Source organism: Sinocyclocheilus anshuiensis, unplaced genomic scaffold (assembly GCF_001515605.1).
Source record: "Sinocyclocheilus anshuiensis isolate Anshui unplaced genomic scaffold, SAMN03320099.WGS_v1.1 scaffold446, whole genome shotgun sequence".
In the NCBI taxonomy this organism is placed as follows: domain Eukaryota; kingdom Metazoa; phylum Chordata; class Actinopteri; order Cypriniformes; family Cyprinidae; genus Sinocyclocheilus; species Sinocyclocheilus anshuiensis.
Window position 1 is genome coordinate 2684916 of NW_015544247.1, and position 14579 is coordinate 2699494.

At 39.7% G+C, this 14579-nt stretch overlaps 1 protein-coding gene across 3 annotated transcripts in view; it reads right to left on the reverse strand.

The window, feature by feature from the left end:
* Positions 1-357: 357 nt before the first annotated feature.
* The window catches only part of LOC107697745 (bromo adjacent homology domain-containing 1 protein-like), a 42875-nt gene continuing 28653 nt past the window's right edge, over positions 358-14579 (reverse strand). Inside the window, exons 1-7 of one of the 3 annotated variants that reach the window (XM_016498586.1) lie at positions 12957-13202; positions 8047-9603; positions 3889-4262; positions 2440-2599; positions 2284-2363; positions 1808-1899; positions 358-1723 (exon numbers count right to left, since the gene is read on the reverse strand). In XM_016498586.1, the coding sequence (XP_016354072.1) occupies positions 1540-1723; positions 1808-1899; positions 2284-2363; positions 2440-2599; positions 3889-4262; positions 8047-9583 (2427 nt within the window). In that variant the 5' untranslated portion in view covers positions 9584-9603; positions 12957-13202 and the 3' untranslated portion in view covers positions 358-1539. Of the gene's footprint in view, positions 1724-1807; positions 1900-2283; positions 2364-2439; positions 2600-3888; positions 4263-8046; positions 9604-12794; positions 13203-14579 lie in introns of those variants that run through there. The other 2 variants (XM_016498584.1, XM_016498585.1) reach the window with 2 other exon arrangements.

Consider the following 14579-nt stretch of genomic DNA (forward strand, 5'->3'; position numbering starts at 1 on the left):
TATATATAGGCTATGCAAAGAGATTATAACTACCAAATGACAAAAATCATATCGCATCTTCATCACAATGACAAAATTACTTCTGACTGATTAATATTCACTCAGATCTCAATAACATGAAAGGAATGGATTCAAGAATACCTTAAAGCACATCTGAACACAAAACAAGTTGTTAACCTAAGACAAATTGTCTTGATGTAAAAAAAAAAACAAATAAAAAAACAAACAGGTCTCCTAATCTTGTCGGAGTTTCACCTTTTTTGAGACCCTGCGAGTACAATATTACTTTTTAACACTTCTATCTTATGTAAAGTCCTAAAAAAAAAAAAAAAGTCCAAAACAGGGAAGTGTGAAGGTCAGCATAGTGCGATCAGACAATCTTATCAATGCTTTTTAGCACGGATAACAACGTGGTGCAAAACAAGCAGGCCAAAAAAGTGAAGAGGCTTGAGGAAAAACAAAACCAATCACCCCCCCTGCTATATTTCTTCACATAGCAGACTGTTAACTATATAAAGGCACAAACAGACCATATAAAACAGCTTTCTCATATCGTAATTAGCGATCTTGTAACAAAACTACCATGTAGGACGAGAAGCAAAGGGCACACGTTGAAAGCAGGCCTGTGTGTGCGAGAAAGTTTGCCCATTCACATTTGTAACTGACAGTTAGCGAGTTCTTTCGTATCTCATACACGTACAACAAATACACAGTATTTTCCTGCATCGGAGATCAGTAGCAGGTGACATTTTGAACTGAGTCAGACTGCTGACTCGGTGAATGATAAGTTTTAGTGCAAACTAATGGAGTTGCGAAGGTGGATGTTAAGGAGCGTGATAACCTTTGGTTTGCTGGGAAGGCAGAAAACGGGGAACCTCGGTGTTGGATATAAGGCAAGTCATGATGGGCGACGGGAGGACGAAAGCTCATTACTCATTGGTCGATCAACAGAATGTTAAGTTAACCAAATGCATTCTGGGATATTTGGTCCGCCACAATATGTCTATGATCCCCCACACCCTGTTACGATGACTGAATGAATGATTGGCCATTGCGTTGTGGATCAAACTGACTGGTGCCTCCTAAAAGACTGAGCTTGTGTTCAATTTATCTAAAAATAAATATTTTTAGCCTTCAATCTACAGATTAGGGTGCGTTTACTTCCAAAGAGAGAACATTAGAACTCTATTCCACAATTCAAGGTCATTCTTAATGTACCTGCATTAATTTCTTCGTCTTTTTACACTCATTCAGCAAATATAAAGATAACTGCAAAAATAAATACTCAAATTCATGGCGTGAAAAATCACATTTTGGCAATCGGTACCTTTGAACTCAAGGTAGTTGTGCTCAGAATGCCGTTCTACAAAGTCACAAGGGATAACTTTTTTCAGAAGTGCTACGCCGAGAGCATTTATCCTAAAAGGAAAACAGAAAATAACAACAACTCCTTAAAGACTTGTGGCCATCCAGTTGATAGGGCTTTGATTGTGTCACAACGTTTTGGATTCTGGTTTCAGTGTATGGCTCCATTCAGACCTACTGCAGGTTTTTCAGCAGACGGCCGAAGCGGAAGTCGTAAACGTGGCGGCAGACGAACACCAAATCGGGGTCGATGTCGTTGGGCACGCAACGATGAGCTGGAATTACATAGCTGGAAGGAGGGACCAGGGAGCTACGTCTGGGAAAGCCCTCCTCACGATACTTCACCAAGGCACAAAATCTGAAACATTCAAAATCGCATTCGATTTATACAAAGGACATGAAATTTGACACTTGCAATGAGCTGATAAATACGATCGCTCACCTACAGTACTGTGCTAATGTCAACACATAGCACTTATCCTCGATACATGCCACACTGTTTTCATCCTGATGCCGAGACGCGAAAATCTCATTCTGGAAAAATTCACACACAATCAATATTTTATATTCAACTTAAGGGAATATCCATGCTGTAAATGTATAAAATAAATATTGCAACAAATACACTGAGAAAAAAAATGCAGTCTTTTGAAACTTAGTATTACATCACATATTGATGTTGGAAGATGCAGGAATGTTGAATGTCCATTTATGAATTATAGTATAGATACAGTGTTCATAACGTGTTTGAGAGTGCTGGGAGTCATTTGTTGTGTCCCTATTTCAGGGGTTTAGTGAACACAGGAAACTTGTGCTGCCTACTTCCTCTATGAAACTCATAATCAAAGGAAGTCAAATGTTGACATTGCTAGTCCCCAGAGGACCACATTGCTGTGCCATGAACAATTCTAGACTCACCTCACAGTGCATGCTGGGATTGCGACCCCCCTGAGTGTGTTCTGGGCGGTAGTACCAAAACAAGCTCATCATCAGCTCCCCTGAAAGTAGGAACAGAGTATTATGAGCTCTTCTGTGGCTTTCATTGATGTGAAAATCGTTTAGAAAAAGGTTTACCTGACTCAGGGTCTTCCCAGAAGGCAGAGACTTTGGCCACGTAAGGCAAGGACTTCTTCCTGGGACCTGAGCGCAGTAGCACTGTGTCTCTGACCCTGATCACCTCTCCATCTCTCTGCACTCCTTCATAGCACCTGCGTAGGGATGTGGAGTCCTCACCCTTAAATGAAAGGAAAAATACAGAGCTACACACTGCATTCTATCTTATTATACACTTTTGGATCATGTCAGATATTTGAAAAACTACATTTTAAAACCTCCAATTTGGGCTCAATGTGAAACCAGCCTGATTAATTAAAGCTTTTCTTAAGATAGCTTAATCAAGTAGTCTGTGGGTTGCCTGAATGACTAGTCTCAAAATGCATATCAAAAAGTATTTTAACTTGACACTTGATGTCTTACAAATGCAACATGTGGGCCAGAGGAGAGGCACTTGAAAGGAGATTAATTTAAAAATGCACACTTTAAATAAGCACAGCACACTGTCAACATTATAATTATAGCACTGCCACTAAAATTATAAAAAATAATATTTGAATTGAGTGCAGAAAAATATCTACACTACCATTCAACGTTGGGTGATGATAGATTTTTTTAAATGTTCTTGAAAAAAGTCTCTTATGCTTAACAAGGCTGCATTTATTTGAACAAAAATACAGTGAAAACAGTAATGCTGTGAAATATTATTACAATTTAAGATCATTTTTATTTGAATATAATCGTAATTTATTCCTGTAATATAATTTATCCCTGAAATGTAGTTTATTCCTGTGATGGAAAAGCTGAATTTTCAGCAGCCATTCCAGTCCTCCGTGTCACATGATCCTTCAGTAGTCATTCTAATATTCTGATTTGGTTGACACATACCATGATTATATAGTCTTTCATCAAAATGACTTTTTTTTTTTATTTCTCTATTTGACAAGGCTAGGACTAGTATCCAAATCCCTAAAGAGCAGCCCATAGACCTAGTAAAGTCACGAGTCAGCAGTGTGGTCGACTACACAGACTGCCTTCTGAATCCTAAAGTGTTGTGTATAAACATTTCATAAACTCTCAATTTAATACAGATGTTCTAGTTCATAAAAATGCTAAAATGGAGAAATAGAAAAAGCAGCATGATGCAAACATTTTTAAAACGCAACCGCTCATTGTCTGAGGTTTGCCCACTGGCTATTTAAAACATGTTTAGAAATATTTGTTTGAAAGCACCTCACTGGAATTTAATAATAATAATAATGTCATTTCCAATGAATGCAATTCAGTGTTTACTACTGACATTTCACAAGTGTTGTTCTAAGGAAAATGCCTGGGGCATCACTTAGTCATTTCTCAGGAATAAACGCAAACTAGTTCAATGAACCGCTGCTTTAAGTCTTGCTCTGGATACCTAAATGTTTTTTTAAAGAAACTTCCAATATCCCAGGACAGGGCAACTCAAATACGTACCACGATGAATACTTCCTTTTCTGTTGCCACACCAACAGGCAGCCAGCCGTTTGTTGCCCGGCGACGGCTGATCTTCGACTGTTTGGCAGCACCGCTGCCATGGCCCGCTCCCAGCTGGCCATCCTTAATGTGGGGGCAAACAGCAGAGTCCCGCACCCCAGAACGAGAGCCACTGGGTGGCTTGGCCCTCTGAGGGCATTCCCGTCCCACTCTAATCTGCACCTGGGGTAGACCGGCATCAGGAAGAGGCGTCTGCAGGTGGGGCACTGACTGGGTGGGTGGAGGCACACTGGATATGGGGCAGATGGACAGAGGCAGGGCAGAAGGCATCGTGATGGACGAGCTGTGGCCATCAAGGGGGTAAGAGTAGTCTTCTACAGGAGTAGAGGAAGCAAATATCATTGGTTCATAAAATGCTCAACATGCATTTATGATCATAAACAAACACCATATTGCATGTAATACAACACAGCAGACTAATGCAGCCATAAATGAGTCAGTGTGCCAGATGCTGCATGGTCAGATGCAAAGCTAAGAGCCTGCAACCACAATTATATACAACCTTGAGGGGATTGGATTTTATGACAGGAACTACATATCAATTAGAAATGTGAAAACGGTGAAACGCTTGTATTAATACATAACTGAACTTCCAACATAACAATGACAATGCATTATCAGTCCAATAACATCCAATTGCTGTGATCCAAGGGTGCTGAATGTTTGTGTAGGCATCTAAAAACACACATGACCAAAATTTCAGGGTGGATGAGCCAATCTTGGGAAACCTCCTGTGAATTGCCTATGCGGTTCCCATAGTGATGAGGAAATTTGAGGTGTGAGCCTGTACATGTGATGCGTTCTGCATGAAAAGGGATAAGAAATGTGCATTTTATGGTCCATCTTAGCCCAGAAATTAAATATCCACCATTATGTACTGTTTTAATGCTGTACTGTATCCTAATTTATCCATGGAACACAAAAGGTTTCCCGTTCACACCTTTATTTTTCGCATACAGTGACAAATTCATTGTGACCACAGTTCCAAAATGTAAAAAAAAAAAAAAAGCACTATAAAAGCATGAAATAGTCCATACAATATGTGTCATGCACTAAATTAGTCTTTATCATCTGTTGTTGTAGGAAAAATGTTGTGAAGATTCTCCATTCGTTTTCAGCATATGCATTTGCCATGACATGAGGGTGAGTAAATAATGACAGATCGTATTTCATCACTGGTTGCACTATAATTTAAACTCATCTAGAAATGAATACTTGCTACTTTTCATGTGGAGAATATATCTTTGGGCGAACTATTTCTTTATACTGCCTAAATGTAGGAGGCACTGTGGGAAATGCAACTGTGCAATTACAAGAAATTAAAAGTGCATAGTTGGGAACTGTCAAATTAGGAAAAAAAAACATTTAATTTCAAAACCATTTTAAGTTTTATAGTTCATAAACTGACCTTTAAAAGTTCAAAATGTACTCACCCTAAGGCCATCCAAGATGTAGATGAGTTTGTTTGGCATTACATCACTTGCTCACCAATAGACAGAGAATGGGTGACATGAGAATTTGGAACAGGTTTGGAATGACATGAGGGTGAGTAATTAATGACAGAATTTTAATTTTTGGGTGAATTATCCCTTTAATGTCTTGTGCAATGAAAAACTGTGCAAGTACTGTAATGCAAAATTTCTCCAATTCTGTTTTTATAAAGAAGCAAACTCATCTACATCTTGGGTGGCCTGAGGGTGAGTACATTTTCATGTTTGAGTGAACTACTCCTTTAAAATGTTTTCTAAATGAAATCATAAGTTTTCGATTTTTAAATTAAACTGGAAATCAGGTAAGGCTGCTGAGTTTCATTTTTCAGTCATCTAATGCGGTTCAGTCTATATATGAGGTCAAATCAGCACAGGGTTGGAGGTCAGAGAGCGGAGGCACTGAGTGTCTTATCTGAAATAATTTCAATTATCTTTTTTTTTTCAATTACTGTGTTACTGCCCACTGTAACGAAGAAAGAAGAATGACTCTATAATCGCTGATTAACCTGTTGTTTGTTTTAACCTGAAGCAGGACGGTCTCCTCAGGGACCTCTCGTGCAAAATCAGGCATGCAGGACAGATCTATCAGCGCTATCACACTACCCATCCCCTGAGGTTGACATCAATGAATAGCAAACGCAGACATTTTATTACAATCTGGAATCCCGAAAATCTAACAGAGGCAACAAACGTAAATTGAACACCAATTCTGAACAAATCAAACAGCCCTCAGACTAAGTGCACACAATGGCATGCGGTTGGAGCGGTAATCACACTCTGTCTACACAAATAAAGGATAAAAATACTTAAGATAACCTTGTTCACAGGGTTTGGCCTCTGTGTATAGAGATCGCTTTTAAGGAATAATGCACTCATTGTAGCTTCAATCAAGCATGAAGCGTTATTGGAAGAAAACTTCACTTCTCCCTACAGCTTTAATCAATTTGCACTCTCCTAAAACTCAGCTTTTAGTGCACACACTATTGAATTGTTCAGTATAGCAGATTGTGTATGTGAGAGTATCTTTTCAAGTATAAAGCTTTGCACTTTCATAAATTGCACAATTTGAACATTCATTTAATAACAAACCAAATATACCAGCTTTAAAGAAGTACAAAAAATGCTTCTGCTTTGCTTGTTTGTCTTGTCACGGTAAAGTCATGCTGTACCTAAAGAGAAACCCGCAGAGAGTCAGATTACTGTCTCATTAACGGAGATTACGGCGAGTGAAAAATTACATTGTATAACTCAGCCGTGTGGTTAAAAACCAACAAGGGAGCATGTCTGCAGAGGTCCCTGCCTGCGCCGAGGTTCACAAGCAGCTGCCACCTCACAATGAACAGACAGTTCAAGTCTCCTGCCAACAAAAATAACCAGCACCCTCCCCACCTGTGGCAATTACACTCGAACCAGCAGCGAACAGACTGCAGGGAACATGTAGCCACAATGACATAACTGAGGAAGGGAATTTCATTTCATTTGACTCCTATTCAAGCCGATTTTTTTTTCTTAAGTCCTTGATGCAACTTCGATGGGGTTTCTCTTGACATCCCTTAAAGTCACTGTATTTGTTGTGTACACCTTTAGATCAATCACTTTAGAGACTGTGTGAGCTCATTCACAAAGACGTCTGCTGCTGAGACTGGGTCAAGGTTGAGGATACAAACATGGTGTAGAATGATGAATGTGGAAATCACTCCATCCACATCAGAAAAACATTTTCTCTACAACTTCGTTATTTTACATACTGATGTCATTTTGAAAACAAGTCTACTCAATTTATTTAAGAATATATATATGTTATTTTAATATTTGTATTTCATAATAATCACAATAAAGTTATGATAATTATTATTATTATTGTAGTCATATTGTATTAGTCAAAAACAGTGGGAATGTTCAATGTTTTTGATCAATTTGCAAACATTCAATGTAAGTCCTTAATAAATAAAAGTATTGATTAAAGAAGTATTAATCTGACTGACTTTTGAACTTCAGCAAATATAAAAAGTACTATTGCATTAATAATAATAATAATAAAATTAGATTGCATTAATGTACTGTATGCTTTTCAACAATGGTATATATTAAGCACAAAAAGTTACAACAACAATGTTACATTTACAAATAACTGCTTGTCCACAGTTTTATAAAGTTGTTTTAAATCTCTAAATTATAAAGCATAATAATGTTTTCTTTTTTTCCTTACGGTTACTGTTATTTCAAACCTAAATTTAGCCTTTAATATTACAACAAATATATTTTAGTTAACCTCATTGCGCTTCCTTTCCGTTGCACTCTATCTGTTTGGTGCACATATGTGCATGCTTGCTTTAAGAAGTGCTTAAAGATTGATGGCATCTTGCTAGCTTATTTTTTCCAATTGTATCAGATGTAGCCCTACTTAAATATAGCATGTGACACAGCTTACCTACTACCACTCTCTCCTCTGTACTTCAATCATAATCACAAGAACAGAAATCAAGAGTTAACAGCAAGCAATCTGTTTAAAGCTCAAAGGTTCGAACTTCCCTGTAAAGTTACAGTTATGGAGCTAATCTGATAAAGCAAGAGATAATTTAAACTTTCATTTCATTTTCCATCCTACCTGTTTCCATTTTGTGCATGCAGCTGGAGCATCCTGCGTTGTACGAGCAGCCCCTGCTAGTGATGGGTTGCATGGGTCTGTAGGCATAGCTGCTGAGCCTGCAGGCCTCTCCATAACAGGTGCCCACAGAGTTACAGTACGCCGGATGAGGGATCCCCGTAGGATGAGACACCGAAGAGGGCAGCAGTTTGGGTCTCTGGACCCCACTAGTGCACATTGTCAGCGGGGGTACGGACGAGGCCGCATGGCTCCCTGGATTTGAGCTTACGGGAAGCATCGGTGTCCCGTGATGAGCGATGTGGACGTAGTACCCAGGGTAACAGGGATAAGGATGGGCACCGATGGGCATTGCTGGATGCGTCAGGGTGTGAGGAGAAGGAATAAATCCCTTCAGAGAATGTTCATCAGTTTCCGGGAAAGTTTTCTGGCCGAGGAACAGGGCTAGTCTATGGCAGTACTCCACTGATCTCTCCTGGGAACAGCAGTAATATGATTTCACATCAGTCTCTGTTTTCTCTTCCTTCACAGGCTTGAGGGGATAGCCAAGCATGGATCTGCACTGATATCCGGGGCTAATAAAGCCATGGCTTCCTGTGCTCCCGTCCCACAATGCCTCAGTGTGGAGGGCTTGCTTCTCGCAGAGGCTGCAGCATTGCTGAGATACTTTTAACTTGGACTGACAGGTCAAGTTGTGCTGCTGTTTACGCGATTTCAACTGTAGCTGCTTCCCTCGCACTGCTCCGTCTGTTTTACCCCTGCGCTTCACTCCCGAGGACGTGCTGGTCAGCTTGAGCAGGGCGGCCGCATTTAAACCCGCCAGACGTTTGGGAGCAGGACTGTTTAAAGTCTGCAGATCAATAGCGTCAGACTCCGTCTTTGCTTTTTTGGGGTTTCGACATTGTTCGGTCTCTCCGTTGCAAGCGCGTTTCCGGTTGTCTTGGCCTTTTCTGAAACAATCATTATCTTTTGTTGTGTCTTTAGAGAGAGAAGTGTCTCCTTTTGTCTGTTGCTGCTTCCTTGAGGGTTTTGATGTCTGCTGGGGGTCCTCTCTGTCCAACAGCAGACTGTTAACAGCTTCTGCATTCAGAGAGGCCAGCCGCCTTTGGCGAGGTTCGAGGATGAATTCTGTGCATAAGGCAGATTTATCAGGTTTCACTTTGCTTTTTGGTTCAGGCGCTGACCGGCAAGTCTTACAAGCTTTCTTGCAGCACTTGCAAATTTTCGCCTTCCCCTGCATTTCCTTCACCTGGGCCTTCATGCCGTTCCTACACGTTTCGCTCTCGTCCAAGCGTGTCAGTACGACACAGCAGTTAAGCGCGCTTACTTCACCCAATCCATGTCGTCCCCTGAGAGGGTACAGCTTCCGGTCTCTCTCAGCGGCCTTTCCTTTTATCTCCTTACCTTTTCCTCTTTGGGTAGAACATCTTTTAGCCTTCTTTTCTGGCCAAGTTCTGTCCATAGTTGTCTGACAGCTCACCTGGTCCGCAGATTCACTCTTATATCCACATAATGAGTTCCTCTGCCGTGCATGGGTCATCACACTTTGCCATGCAAAACCTATAAAGGAAATATAAAGCATTGTTAATTTGTCATTTCAAAGTTGTAACCGCTGTGATTAAATATATAGTGTGTACAGAAGCCATTACAACTTTCATAACCTTGACTAATTTATATTAATGCGACCGGCTATGTGAACTAATGTTGAAAAATCAGCACAAATGTGGCCTTATGTGCCACCTTAATCAGGTTGCTGGTCTGGCAAGAGTTTATAGAATTTTAATTGGATGGGGACAAACATGGTCACTAAACTGCGTAGGTGCAATAAACATAATTTTTTAATGAGCATGTGCTGTTTTGGTCTTTTGTAACAAAAATCTTTCAACTTGAATACATAAAATGCATGTGTGTAACATTTCTGAGATTTAACCCAAGTCATTCCTTTAACACAGCATCATGGGCGCAAGAACTGATTACATTCATCTCTAATAGACCTGGAAGACTGCCATAATTAGCCTATGTTCATTTTTTAAATGAATGATGATGTAATTGCTAAAACATATACAGAGAGACCATGAAACACAATATTATGACATTGCCTGTTAGTATGATTGATGTGAAAGTACCACAATGTCTGAAAGCTATTTCTATCTACACTCTGACATTCTGCATAATTTAAAAGGCAAAGTCCACCCAAAAAAATGAACATTCTGTCATCGGTCACCCTCGTGTTGTTTCAAAGCAAGTCATATCGCTTCATTTCTTCTGAAAACTAAAAAAAGGGAAATGTTTAATGTGCCCTTTTCCAAAAAAAAAGTATGATGACTGAAACTCCCAATGTCTTTAAAACAACAAGACGCTGAGTAAATAGACACTTGATTGGTAAAAATAACAAGTCTGAGTGCCTCTAGCTTCTTAAGTGCCACTTAAATTGCTGTTCTCCAGATAAAACGTATTTGATTTGCAGTTTTTGTGGGACATTTAAGGTAGAATTCTTTTAAACTTGCAGATGAGAAATGAATGCAATTATTCAATGACATTCATGGTGACATTCTGGAGATTCAACATGTCCAACATGTTTCCCCAAGACCTATTGATTAAATGAAAGGCAAGTCAGGGGTCAAACACACACTGACATACGACAGTAATTGGGCTCCATATGAAACAACACTAACTGACACAAAACACTACCTGCTTTGACCTATTGACAAGTTCCTCTTCCTTTATAAAGAACAGAAGTCCTTGAGGCTTTCCAGCTGACTCTGACGTTTGACCTCGCAGCTATTATTATTCATCAAAGACATCTATTTTTTTTTTTATATGCATTGCTGTAATTTCAAACATGATTTTGCGTTTTATGTTCTGTATTATTAGTATCACTGTGCTCCACTATGAAAGACAGAAAAGGTTTGAAATGCTACAGGCTTGCTTGGATTGTGTGAATAGATTCATTTATTCATGTGCTCGGTTATTAAGTTTGACAGCTGCTGTATTTGAAACTCCCATCTGTCAAATAAAAGAGGTCATCATAACCATCAGTCAACCTCAGACGAATGCAGCGCTCTCCTTTACAATGCACAGAGCAAGTTCAGCACCCGTGAAATAAACACTTTTATGCACATTCCTAAAACCAAACAGTAAAATATGGACACAAAAAGGCATCTACCATAATTGACAACTGTAGCATTCTCTCATTTCAGCAACAATCCTCTTCAGCTGTTCTAATGCTATTTAAAATCATTCAGCCATGCCAGATAAAGAGAGGAATCATTCTGTGGTTCAACTAACCACAAAAGTGACTATTTTAAAATATTTCACCAAATAGATTGACCCTTATACTAAAAGGAAAATAACCAAACATCAAATATTACAGTAGAGATCGATATTTATTATATTATTTATGATTACTGTTATTAAAAATGTGCATTAAAAAATACTAAATGTTGGATTTCCATTGGTTACCAATAAAGAAAAAAACTCTAAAATCTCTAATTTACCAAGGATCAACATTAACCCAGAAATAAAACTTTTCACACTCCCATAAAATAAAATTTTGTTGAAAGCCTATTATTTCTCTTCCATTGCTTGTATAAAGACCATTACTGCAAATTAATTCTATAGTGTGAGTTCACAAATGTGAAAAGCTTTAAATAAACTTTCAAATTGCCACTAAAAACTAAATCAACAGTCTGTAATTCAGTGAATGTCACAAGTTATTGATCTGGATGGATGTGGGGCTCATAAAATAATAGACTAACTGCTGGTCATGTCCAATTGAGTGACACAACACAAACTCTCCAATGAAAGGTAGCTGGAGGATGAATTGTTGGCATGATATTGTGGAAAATTAGAGGTTGCCTCTCTAGTTTCAGGAAGGGTGAAAGGAAATGGACTGCTGCCCATAATTTACCACCATTCAGGGGTTTTTTTTCGAGTTGAGGTCTCAGCCCATTACTTAAATAACCGGATAGCTATCTGGCGTTTCGGGCGTAAAACGAAAACGTTAGGGCAAATGCGTCCAGTCTGCGCTTTAATAGATGGGAATGCGGTTTAACGTGATACCCTGGCGTTTAGAGACGAAAGAAGTTGCTTTTTCCTTCGCGCAATTTGGAATTTACCCCTCACTCACTGCACACAAATAGATGTTGTTCTTTTTTCCTCCTACACTGCAGATATGGAGAACGGGAAGGTGTGGACTGAAACAAAGAAAGGAAGAAACGCATCTGAGTGAAATGTACAGCGCGATTAAAGTAATCCGGGATAAAGGCGGCAAGCGCGTGCTGGAGGTGTATGATAATGAGAGGAGCTTGCATGGCTCATAGGGCGTATCACACACTCACTCACTCTCTCACACACACACGCACACACACACACACGCACACACTAAAAAAAGCAGCGCTGTTCGCCTCACATCCTATACGGTTTCTGCCACCGCATAACCCCCAACTGCGAAACCGAACCAGCACGGTCAACTCAAGCCCGAGCAATTAATGTCAGCGTTGAAAATGACACTAAACGGCCAAACGTGAGAATCAAACGCCGAAGCGGAAAGCGCTCGGTCGGTCCCTGCCGAAATTTCCAAGCTTCGCGATGGTATCCTAAGCACGACGAAAGAACAGTTTCGCAAGTCCAACTAAAAAGCGATCATGTCTTGTTTCAGGCTATTTCCCCACCTTGAGCGAACGCGACACCGCGAGCGCGAGAGAAAAGCGCATAACCAAGATAAAACAGATTAGTAATCCTTCATTTACCTCGTCATCCACTCACTCCGCTGTATTCCCGATCAAATAATCACGTTCCGCGAGCAACGAGGGCCCTGTTGACGAGCTATTACAATAATATCGAGGTTCAACAGTGAAATGAAACGAGGGGAGCACACACAGCTGACAAGACACGTTTAATCGGTGACCTACTTCCGAAGTAGCGTGCTGCTCGAGATAATATTCATGCGCTGCATTCGTGAAAGCCGCTGCTGCGCTGGGACGAGGTCTTGTTGGCATCACTCAGGTAGTTGAGTGATGAAAAATGACAAGCATCGGATGAGGTTTAGATCCCACCGCTCCGTAAAACTCACTGTTGGCCAGTGCGTGATCGCATGCAGTGAGCAAGTGCCTTGGATCAACAGCTATTACATAATGGACTGCCTTGGACTATCAGATCATCAGCAATACTCAGAAACTAGATAATGAAATAATTGCCAAGGGATAAAAGTTTGCATGAGGTTATCAGAGCGGTCTAGGCATGAGGTTTTAGTTTAAAAAGACGTGTAATTGCTCACATATAGTCATATTGAACTCCCAATCCTTTCAGGAACAAGCCGTACTTCCCTTATTCAAATCTAATTCAAACAACTGTTTTTTTTTTTTTTGACGGTCTCATTACAGAATGCTTGTCAAGCTTAGGTCTTTGTCTCTTAATGTATTGTACATGTAAAAACGTACCTCAGGCTAATATGAACATTCATAAACAAATCACAATGAAAAAGAAGTGCAAGTCATCCTATTGTGGGGTTTAAACGCACTATTTCAACTGAATAATGATTTAGCGTCCCTATATTACAGAGATATGTTCTTAAACTCTCACCCTCACTGATATTTGTTTGAGAATTAAATATGCCTTTCATTTGCAAACTACATTATGAAGTCAGATTTATATAGCTATGGATTTCAGTTTTTTCTTTAAAAAAAAAAGTGTGGCTTACACTAGTCAAGTCAAGTCAAGTCACCTTTATTTATATAGCGCTTTTAACAATACAGATTGTGTCAAAGCAACTGAACAGCATTAATTAGGAAAATAGTGTGTCAATAATGCAAAATGACAATAGTAAACACTAATTTTTCAGTTAAAGACAGTTCATCATTGAATTCAGTGATGTCAACATCCAGCTCAGTTTAAATAGTATCTTTGCAATCAAGTCAACGGTACCGCTGGAAATGAAGTGTCCCCAACTAAGCAAGCCAGAGGCGACAGCGGCAAGGAACCAAAACTCCATCGGTGACAGAATGGAGAAAAAACCTTGGGAGAAACCAGGCTCAGTCGGGGGGCCAGTTCTCCTCTGACCAGTCGAACCAGCAGTACGGAAATATCAATTTAAGACGTAATAAAACAGACGATGAACACTATTAACAGCAATTATTATATGATGCAATCAAACGTATAGCAAAATGTGGTAGTTCTGTATGTTGTTTCAGGGTTGGCATCATCTGAGGTCCTCTGAGGGGTTGGCATCATCTCTTCTCAGGTGTTCTGGATCCAGACTGAAGCTTGTGTAAATCCTAGTTACCACGGGATGTCAATCCCGTGGCAAAAAACAGAGCGTAGCTGCTGTTCCAACCAAGCAAAATCGATTTGTTTAACCCAAACTAAAGAATAATAATATGCATTTGATCAGATATAACTGCAGTAAAAGATTATGAGATGCATTATTTCAATGCTTGGCCAAAGAGATGTGTCTTTAATCATGATTTAAACAGGGAGAGTGTGTCTGAACCCCAAACGTTATCAGGAAGGCTATTCCAGAGTTTGGGAGACAAATG